At 46.3% G+C, this 10,841-nt stretch overlaps 1 protein-coding gene and 1 long non-coding RNA gene across 2 annotated transcripts; one reads left to right on the plus strand and one right to left on the minus strand.

Annotated features, from left to right (window-relative positions):
- Positions 1–2,673: 2,673 nt before the first annotated feature.
- Positions 2,674–6,211, minus strand: LOC112078766 (aryl hydrocarbon receptor nuclear translocator-like). The gene is made up of 7 exons (XM_070442133.1): positions 6,127–6,211; positions 5,695–5,891; positions 5,423–5,597; positions 4,759–4,933; positions 4,492–4,625; positions 3,647–4,358; positions 2,674–3,584 (listed from the first exon to the last, which is right to left on the minus strand). Exons 2-6 carry the CDS (start codon positions 5,889–5,891, stop codon positions 4,278–4,280), a joined length of 762 nt encoding a protein of 253 aa, XP_070298234.1. The 5' UTR covers positions 6,127–6,211; the 3' UTR covers positions 2,674–3,584; positions 3,647–4,277.
- A 32-nt stretch (positions 6,212–6,243) lies between these two features.
- LOC139026879 (uncharacterized) lies at positions 6,244–8,558 on the plus strand. Its single transcript, XR_011478826.1, has 3 exons — positions 6,244–6,271; positions 7,954–8,010; positions 8,522–8,558. It is a non-coding gene; the product is annotated as an uncharacterized lncRNA (long non-coding RNA).
- Positions 8,559–10,841: the final 2,283 nt, after the last annotated feature.

Consider the following 10,841-nt stretch of genomic DNA (forward strand, 5'->3'; position numbering starts at 1 on the left):
CCCAATAAGCAGTAGATGTTGATTGTGAGTTTGGCAATTAATACACTTATTTATTTTGCAGTTGATTCAATCAAAGTTCATCCTTATCAAGATAGTTTGACATTCATAAATATGATCTGAATCAAACACAACATTTGTTTTCTGAAATCGATTGTGATGTTTAGTAAGTCACTATAACACTCTTATACAGGGAATTAAGAATTCTGATTAGGCAACAGAGGGCTGTGAATTTTAAGGTTCTGAAATACAAAAATTGTATTGTGTAGGCCTTTCATTTTAAGTCCGGTAATGTATACATGTCTGTGAGCGTAATTCACAGACATGCCGAAACATGTGAATTGTTGTAAACCCATCATGTGTCAATAGTCACACGATGGAAATGGCAGTTTGATGACTGTTGTCTTGTTATTGTTTTAAACCACTTTGGTTGTTCCCTGTCCAGATTTTTACAATGATGTGAGCTGCAGTTTATATAGCGCACACACAGATACACAAATATAGGAATATATATGTATATGAAATGTTAAACAGAGAAAGTGAAATGTTTTGTTTCTATTAAATTGTTATATTGTCAAGAACTTGTGGGTGGATATTTGTTTATTTTAGGGGTCGGGACTGTAACATTTGAACTGTTCCTTTGAGAAATGTGATGATTGTACAACGTCACTCCTATGTATAAAATGTGTAGGCCTAGTCATCAGACCTGGGTTATAACACTATTTCAGGTATTTCAATTACTTTTCAAAACAAGTATTCAGATAACCTTTTATTTGAAAAAACAAGTAGTTTAATATTGGATTGTGTTTTTAAGTACTCAAATACACTCCCAGGTATTTAAATAGTATTTCAAAACACTTTCAAATACAATTTGGTCAACTACTTAGTTTTAGTAAGTATTTGTTTTAGGTTGTGTATTTGGAAATACCAAAATACACAGAAAAAAAAATATTTAAATAACACATACTCAAATTCACATTTGAAATGAGGTCTGAGTCATATGCCTAAAACCCATTACTTTGTCCTCAACAGTCTTTAGGATGTTCAGTATGTTCACATGGTCTCCACCTACATAAGAGAGAACAGAGACAGTCATAAATCCATCCATCCTGTGTCCATCTATAGAAACACAGATGGTTTCACTACGTAAGAGAGAACAGAGACAGTCCATAAATCCACCATCCTGTGTCCATCTATAGAAACACGGATGGTCACTACGTAAGAGAGGAACAGAGACAGTCCATAAATCCTCCATCCTGTGTCCATCTATAGAAACACGGATGGTTTCACTACATCAGAGACGGTCCATAAATCCATCCATCATAGTGTCCATCTATAGAAACACGGATGGTTTCACTACGTAAGAGAGGAACAGAGATATAGTCCATAAATCCCTCCATCCTGTGTCCATCTATAGAAACACAGATGGTTTCACTACGTAAGAGAGGAACAGAGACAGAGAATGATAGGAAGTTTACGTAGTGAAAGCTTGCTCTTTTTAGAATAAGCTCCTCTCTCATTCTCCCTCATCGTTTGGATCATCATAGGCTAGTTGTTCCACAGACTCTGTCATTAGATGTGTTTAGTACCAATGACGAACACTAGATGGCTAAAGAACACCATCAGCGTCACCAACCATGGAGAGATACAGGGTGAACAGGCTTTTGTTCTAGCCCAGCACTAACAAACACTAATTTAACTCATTCAGTCTTGAAGAGCATGTATTGACAAATCTTAGTCGCACACATGCATGCTACATACGCTACATGCTACATACGCTAGCCCCACCCATCCTCCCCACTGGACAGTATTTTTAGCTGAAACCTGATCCCTTCAGCAACAGAGAATAAAGGCAACACTGCAAAACCCCTGCCTTTAACTAGCTCCGTGGACACACACACTAACCCGTTCTGACATGCAGACATGCACACTGTGACGCAGACACGCAGCAGGACGTTACGTACACATGGGGACACACCGTCTACAGTCCAGTAAGGAAAATAAAAGAATGAGACGTGTGAGCTGAGGGCTGAAGTTATTCTCCACCAATCTGGAACAGAGTTCCTTACAGAGACACACTGCAGCAGACATTACGGATCCATATTCAGGTAATGTACAACTTAATGTATACCCATATCTCTGTGTGTTAGATAGGGATACGTGTGTAAATAGTAGTATGATTCAACTTTTACCAGCAGACCTAAGGCACAGAGAGCTGTGTTGAGTCAGACTCAAGCGCTTCCTTTGTGTGAATACTTTCCTCAGTGCAGACAGCCTGCCTGACTAATATGACCAGATTAAATGTGCACGTGTAAACAATGGCCTGTTTTGGAACCCTGTTTGATTATAGATGGGAGGAAGAGAGATCCTGTTCACATTATATATTTCATTTTTGATTGAATAATCAATGGGTTGATTATTGGGTCATGTGTTTGGAACATGATTAGGATGACTTGAATTTCAGGCCAAACATCATGGCATGATTCTGTGTCATGTTGAATGAGGAATCTTGTCAGTTCTAAACAAGACCTTTCTGTCCTGAACAAGATGCCCTGATCAATATACATCAAAAACAACCTATCACGAAGTAGCAATGGAGAGGGCTACAAAACAGGGAGAGCCAATCAAAAGGCCAGAAAATAAAAACATCAGTTGGGGAAAATTTCAATCAATCAAATCATTACTATTTACTGTGTATTTCCATATTCAAGAACAATAATCAAGATAAAAACATGTAGGACAACAAAGAATGGCTTTAAAAAATAACATCATTCCTGCTCGTAAATTATTGCTTTCCAATGTATTTTTTTCCTTTTCCTTTTCCTAGTGTAAGTAGAAGAGAAAAAAAACACACTTGGGAGGGTGATTGAGGAAGAGCGTGAGAGGAGGAAGAGTGTGCTGTGTAACCCTGGGCAACAGAGGAAGGAATACAAACGAGTGAGAAAGGGACCCTGGGATTGCTGTGCATTCAGGTTGAGATCAATAAAGTTATACAAACACCTCCAGTAGACATATAACTGTATATAAACACTTGACTTATATACTGGGTATATGTAGGAATAGATCAGGTTCTAGTTTCATATCCCCCTCTTCCCTTTACTAGTCATAGACATCTCTCTCCCCCTCTATTCCACCTGAAACCACCATAACCACATTCATAGGTGACATCGTCAATGTACACTGTGTACAAATATAAAAGTGTTTGTACAGTGTTTGTATAAATCTGCCCAAAGTTTAAAAAGCCTGCGTGAGGACAGTGTCCTTTTGAACATGCTAAGGGTCGCTAAGCTAAAACAGCGAGGGGAGCAGATAGAGGATATTCACAGGCTTCAGATCAGAATATTCCCATATATATATTGCCACATATTCCCCCAAAGCTGTAGATCACCTGTATTGCCTGAGAYTTCAAGTGAATGATTGGACTGATCTATCCATATGATGTACAGACCAGTGGAGCAGCACAGATCTAAACACACAGCTGACTCTGTTAGTGAAAGGCCATGTTTGTGTGTTACTGGTGAAGCAGTGCCTGCCTCAGGGCCTTGTGCATGCTCAGGTGGGATTGTGTGTTACTGGTGAAGCAGTGCCTGCCTCAGGGCCCTTTGTGCATGCTCAGGTGGGATTGTTGTGTTTACTGGTGAAGCAGTGCCTGCCTCAGGGCCTTGTGCATGCTCAGGTGGGATTGTGGTGTTACTGGTGAAGCAGTGCCTGCCTCAGGGCCTTGTGCATGCTCAGGTGGGATTGTGTGTTACTGGTAAGCAGTGCCTGCCTCAGGGCCTTGTGCATGCTCAGGTGGGATTGTGTGTTACTGGTGAAGCAGTGCCTGCCTCAGGCCTTGTGCATGCCTCAGGTGCGATTGTGTGTTACTGGTGAAGCAGTGCCTCCTGCCTCCAGGGCCTTGTGCATGCCTGCAGGTGCTGGAGGTGTGTGTGTGGCTGCTATGCATGCTAGGCTATACTAATCCACTGGCTGTGGAGCTTGGGCAGTGCTGGCTACAGATGTGTCATTTTACATTTGCCCAACTATCATTGAACCTGAATCTCTTCTCTCTCTCCCCCTTTCACGTGTTTATTGAACCTGCATTTGCATACCTATACTTGATTTCACTCTTTCTTTTCCCTGATTAACTCGCTCTCTCCATCCTGGCCGTGCAATCATCTGACCGATAATTAGACATGCTCTCTTTGGATCACGAAGGCAAAGAAAGAGAGCAAAAGTGCACCAAATGAGAGAGGAGACATTTGAGAGACAGAGAGGTAAGTGGAAGAGTGTATTTGGGGTCACTCTCGAAGAGGGGTAGATGGGAATCTCAAAGTCATCGTTGTTGAGTTGGCCGGCTGGTCCAGCATGGCGAGAACATCCTAGAGAGAGAGAGAGCGAGAGAGCGAGAGTTTAACTTCAAAGCAACATGACAACACATAACAAATACACAAAAGAATGGAGACATGGGGAAGAGAAAGGCAGATTGATATAGGTAGAGGGAGAGAGACTTACAGGGAAGATGTCAGGCTGGTTGTTCTGTGCGTGGGGGTGCTGCTCTGCGCTGTTCTGACTTGCTGCTGGCCCTGCCACTGGGCCACCTGCCTCCGCTGCCCTGGAGGGAAACTGCTGCCCCGACCCCAAGCCATCTATCAGAGATAGGACAATGTGCGAGTCAGTATCTAACTACACCAGCATACACAAACACATAAAAACACTCTACTGTAGTTGTTGACACACACACACGCACACGCACACGCACACTCTCTCAGGGTCACGTACCATATCCGTTGGTATTGAGGCTGGCGCGGGGGTTGATATTTGGGTAGTTAGCCCCCGTGGTGGGGGTCGGAGCGGCAGTGGTGGGCATCACCCCAAATGAGGAGGAAGAGCCCCCCACAAAACTCCCCATGGCAAACTGGGGAGACAGGGCCTTCCCTGCCTGGGGCRCCACCTGCTGGGCGGGTGGTGAAAACCACCATGWTAWTATTCACACTTTATGAACGTACTAGGTTTCTGTTATGCATTTACTGTTGAAACTGTCTGGGTGTGATACTCAAAACWGAGATTACACAGGGGATAAAAGATGAGGTCCTTTACAACRCTAAGATACAGAGATGCAAGAACCTCAGAGYACTCATCCCCATCACGCCAGCTACAGATGTAGGATTTAAATTTGATAACCCTGTTCAAGGAAAACTGTCCTGCAATGCAGCCAATTTTAAACTTGTATTGTATTTGAGTTTWAAAAAAAGCTTCTGACATTTGTAATTTCCACAAAAAAATTATAATCCACAAAATAATTCATATTTCCTGTTGCTGCAGGAATATTTTCCTGCTGTAGAAAAGTCTTAAATTAAGATTCTAAATCTGTAGCACTTTGGGCAACAACAGAGGATCTAAACTTCAGGCTGCAGCTTCTACCTGCAGCTGCCAGCTGTCTCACCTGGTTGTTGAAGAGGGGTCTAGCCCCCGCCGCTGGCCCCGGCCAGCCCACCGCTGCCCCTCCCTGTAGGGGGCTGCTGTTGGAGGGGGGTGCCCCGTTCTGACGGGACATCTGAGCCAGCATCTGGCCTGCGGAGTGGGATGRCTGCACCATCTGAGGGGCCATCCCTACTGACCTGGAATTAGTTCATAACAGGAAATTACAATCGCTTATTCAGTATACATTGCCCTTAGATCAGTTTAAAACAGTACAACAGAGGCTAGTGGTCATACCTGCTGTATGTGTCGTTGGAGCGGTTGGCAGTGGTGTAGTTGTTGTTGTCCTGAGGGTAGATGGGTACTCCGGGGGCAGAGGTGGAGGGCAGGAACTTGGCCTGGTCTGGGTTGGGGTACATGGAGGGGTGCATCTCTGCCTTGTCCATGGTCTTACTGTGGTCAGTTCCAGCTGCGGTCACGGCCTGGACAGGCATCTGACATGGACAATGGTCAACCAGCGGTCAATACTCACTAAAGGCTTGGAGGTAGGTACAACAATACAACTTGTCCATGTTACAGCGAACAATAGAACGGTCTCGCCCCCAAGACATCACACATACAGTTGAGATAAGCACAGGATCAAGCAGCAGTGCAGCGCCGCTGGATGGAGGGCATGTTGTGGGGTTAAGGCCCCAGTTAGGTGTGTGTTTTAGTCAGTGCTAGTCTTACCTGTGGAAGTGTAACCTGTCCTGCCTCGTACAGACCATCTCTCCCTCCTCCCCCCAACTCTGCTTGCTGCTGCTGCAACTGCCTGGAAAGGGGGGGAAAGGGAGAGAGACAAAAGAGAGGGAGAAAAGAGGGAGTGGTAGAGAGTGTAAAGGGAGAAAAGAGAGGGAGTGGTAGAGAGTGGTCACTGTATGTGTAAAATTTTGACTAGTGTCCATGAACAAGGCTCGAAACCCCTAAGGCAATCTCAAAAAACATAGAGATCAGATAGCACCTAAAGTCCAAAGACTGGGCGCTTGTGTTACCTTAATACATAGAGCAGCAATTGACGGCTGCTGCCGATTTCTACAACGCCTAAGATAAGCAACGTTACTGAGCAAGAATCGCCATTCAATCATAGCACGTCAAAACATCTGGCCATTTACGTCGCCGATATTCAGGCAATTATTAGTGATCACGCCAGCTAAGATTGGTAGGATTTAAAATTTGGATAACCCTGTTTCGAGACGGGGGAAACTGTCCCGCAATTGGGCCAGCCAATTTTTAAACTTATATTATTTGGGAGGTTTAAAAAAAGCTTCTGAACCATTTGTAATTTCACGCAAAAAAATTAATATTCACACCAAAAATAATTCATATTTCCTGTTGCTGGCAGGATTATTTTTTGCCTGCCTTGTTAGAAGTTCTTAAATTTAAGAATTCTAACATCTGTAGCAATTTGGTGCAAAACGAGGATCTACTAAACTTCAGGGCTGTTTGGACCAGCTTCTACTGCAGCTGCCAGCTGTCGCTTCACCCTGGGTTGTTAAAGGGGTGGGTTAGGCCCCCGCCGCTGGCCCCGGCCAGCTCCCACCGGCTGCCATCCTGTAGGGGGCTTGCTGTTGGAGGGGGGGTGCCCGTTCTGACGGGACATCTGAGCCAGCATCTGGCCTGGCCGGAGTGGGATGAACTGCAAACCAATCTGAGTGGGCATCCCTACTGACCTGGAATTGAGTTCAAATAACAGGAAAGTTACAATCGCTTAATTCCAGTATAACATTGCCGTCTTAGATCAGTTTAAAAAAAACAGTACGAACAGAGGCTAGTGGTCATACCTGCGTGAATGTGTCGTTGGAAGCGGTTGGGCAGTGGTGTAGTTGGTTGTTGTGTCTGAGGGTAGATGGCGTACTCCGGGGGCAGAGTGGAGTGGCAGGAACCTTGCCTGGTGCTGGGCTTGGGGTACATAGGAGGGGTGCATCTCTGCGCCTTGTCCATGGTCCCTTACTGTGGTCAGTGTTCGCAGCTGCCGGTCACCGGGCCTGGACAGGCCATTGACATGGACAATGGTCAACCAGCGTCAATATCTCACTAAAGGCTTGGAGGTAGGGTACAGAACAATAGACAAACTTGTCCATGTATACAAGCGAACAATAGAACGGTCTCGCCTCCCCAAGACATCACACCCCATCATAACAGTTGAGGATAGCCACAGGATCAAGCAGGTCAGTGGAGCGCCGGCTGGGAATGGAGGGCAATGTTTGTGGGGTTAAGGCCCCAGTTAGGTGTGTGTTTTAGTCAGTGCTTAGTCTTACCTGTGGAAATGTAACCTGGTCCTGCCTCGTGACAGACCATTCTCCTCTCCTCCCTCCCCCCAACTCTGCATTTGCTGACTGCTGCAACTGCCTGGAAAGGGGGGAAACGGGAGAGAGACAAAAGAGAGGGAGAAAAGAGGGAGTGGTCAGAGAGTGTACAGGGAGAAAAGAGAGGGAGTGGGGTAGATGGAGTAGTAAGAAGAAAAAGAGAGGGAGTGGTAGAGAGTGGTAAAGGGAGAAAAGGGAGTGGTAGAGAGAGTGGTAAGGGAGAAAAGAGAGGGAGTGGTAGAGAGTGGTAAAGGGAGAAAAGAGGGAAGTGGTAGGAGAGTGGTAAGAGGGAGAAAAGAAGGGGAGGTGGTAGAGGAGTGGTAAAGGGGATGAAAAGAGGGAAGTGGTAGAGAGTGTAAAGGAGAAAAAGAGAGGGAGTGGGTAGAGAGTGGTAGGGGAAGAAAAGAGGGAGTGGTAGAGAGTTGGTAAAGGGGAAAAAGAGAGGGAGTGGTAGAGAGTGTAAAAGGGGAGAAAGAGAGGGAAGTTGTAGAGAGTGGTAAAGAGGACGAAAAGAGAGGGAAGTTGTAGAAGAGTGGGTAAAAGGGAGAAAAGAGGGAGTGGTTAGAGAGTGGTTAAAGGGAGAAAAGAGAGGAGTGGTAGAAGAGTGGTAAACGGGAGAAAAGAAGGGAGTGGTAGAGAGTGGTAAAGGGAGAAAGAAGAGAGTGGTAAAGGAGAAAAGAGAGGGAGTGGTCAGAGAGTGGTAAGGGAGAAAAGAGAGGGGAGTTAGAGGAGTGGTAAAGGGAGGACAGGGTGGTAGAAGTGGAAGAAAAGAGAGGGAGTGGTAGAGAGTGGTAAAGGGAGAAAAGAGAGGGGAGGTGGTATGAGAGTGGGTAAAGGGAGGAAAAGAGGGAGTGGTAGAGGAAAAAAAAGAGTGTTCGCAAGTACACAGAAAAATATATTAATTTTTCGTTCAGGCCCTCCACCGGCTGTTTGGGAAAACCAAAAACACCTGCCGACCAAAGCACTTGCCCAACCACAGGTCCACTATGGTAACCAAGAAGAAAAGAGCAGAGGGGGAAGGGGGAATCGTTACCGACACCTTGGGTCATGATGAATACTCTTACATGCTGTTTGAGGAGGGAGGGGGACGGGGAAATGCACCAAACAGAATGCCCGGATCCAAAGTCAAGTAAACGCAGTCAAGACCACAGCCCTTACCAAGGGTGAACTCTGGACCAAGAGAGAACAGGAACATCAAGGGAATCAAAAGAGAGAAATAGAAGTGTTATGTCTCCAGTGAGTTGCAGCGCGGCCCCAGCTGACCCATGCTCAGAGGGGGGTTGAGGACGGGGTCTCACCTGCAGCCACAATGCCCTGGGACTTTTGTGGGACACACCAGGGGGGAAGTTAGGACTGCTCTCCCCCAGCGAGGGGGGCAATAGAACAACCCCAGAGGACGAGGGGGGGGTGAGGTGTCCATGAGTTGGAGGTTCTAACATCTGCGGCGCTCAGGACTACAGGGGTGTTCGAACAAAACACTAAACAGAAAGGACGCATGTTGTTCATTTATACATCTTCATCTCCGATCTCCTACCTAAGACGCTTACTAAAGTGTAAACAACAAATACCGAATTCGGGAGAGGAGGAAAAGAGAAGAGATGTTTTTTGTTTGGGCTCAGTAAACCTCAACCTCAGGAACACTCCACATGACCCTCGACATCCCGTCCGCCCCTGCGGTCCTTGCTGGGCGTGGGTCTTTGGCCCCCTCGCTGGGTGAGAGCAGTCCCTAACTTCCCCCCTGTGTCCCACAGCCCAGGGCCCAGGTATGTGGCTGCCAGGGTGGAGCCCGCCCCCTCACACCCCTCTGGCATGGGTCGCATGCTGGGGGGCATACGCTGCTGCTTCACTGGGACTACAACACTAGTTTCTCATCTTGTTCCCTTGATGTTCCTGTTCTCTCTGGTCCAGTAGTCATCCCCTTGGTAAGGGCTGTGGTCTTGACTGGTTACTTGACTTGACCCGGTGGTCATTGTTCCCCTGTTTTTGGGCGGTGATTTCCCCCGTCGAATCCCTTCTCTTCCTCCTCAAAACAGCAAGTCAAGATATTGCATAGCGGAGGACCAGGTGTCCGGTAAGATCCTCCCTCCTTCTCTTTTTTTCTTCTTGGTTACCACGATAGTGAAACTGGTGGTGGCGCAAGGTGCTGTTGGTCGGACAGCGTGTTATCTTGTGTTTCCCCACAGCGGTTGGAGGGGGCCCATCCGCCTTGACGAAAATTATATTTTTTCTGTTGGTCACTTGCTAACGCTCGTTTTTTTCTTCTCTTCTCTAGAAGCCTCACCGTGCTGACCTGTGGCTTCATCTCCTCTTTTCTCTCTTTACCACTCTCTAACCATCTTTGGGTCCTCCTCCTTTTCTCCCCTTTAACACTTCCTCTAGACCACTACCCTCTCTTTTCATCTCCTTTAAAACCACTTGTTCTCTACCACCTGACTCTCTCTTTTCCCCTTGCTCCCTTTACCACTCTCCTAATCCACTGCCTCCTCATTTTTCCTTTCTCCCTTTGACCACTCTCTACCACTCCCTCTCTTTCTCCCCTTTACCACTCTCTCTTTTTCTCCTTTAACCACTCTCTACCACTGTCCCTCTCTTTTCTCCCTTTACCACTCTCTACCACTCCCTCTCTTTTCTCCCTTTACCCCACTCTCTACGCCTCCTCTTTTCTCCCCCTTTAAACCCACTCTCTACAACTCCCTCTCTTTTTCTCCCTTTACCAAAACTGGCTCTATAACAACTCCGCTCATCTTTTCCTCCCTTTACCACTCTATCTAAACCACTCCTCTCTTTTCTCCCTTTAACCCACTCTCCCGTACCTACTTCCTCCTTTTCTATCCCTTTACCAATCTCTACGCGACACTCCCTCGTCTTTTCTCCCTTTAAACCACTCATCCCTAATCCACCACTCCCCCTCTTTTCCCTCCCTTACCACTCTCTTTTTCCATACCAACTTCCCTCCTCCTTTTCTCCCTTTAACCCACTCCCTCTCCACTCTTTGTAATTCTCCCGCCCTCTCCCTTTACCAAACTCTCTACCACTCCCTCTCTTTTTCTCCCTTTACCCTACTCTCTACCGAACTGTCTCTTTTCTCTCCTTTTACCA

The sequence above is a fragment of the Salvelinus sp. IW2-2015 genome, unplaced genomic scaffold (genome assembly GCF_002910315.2).
Source record: "Salvelinus sp. IW2-2015 unplaced genomic scaffold, ASM291031v2 Un_scaffold6216, whole genome shotgun sequence".
NCBI lineage: Eukaryota > Metazoa > Chordata > Actinopteri > Salmoniformes > Salmonidae > Salvelinus > Salvelinus sp. IW2-2015.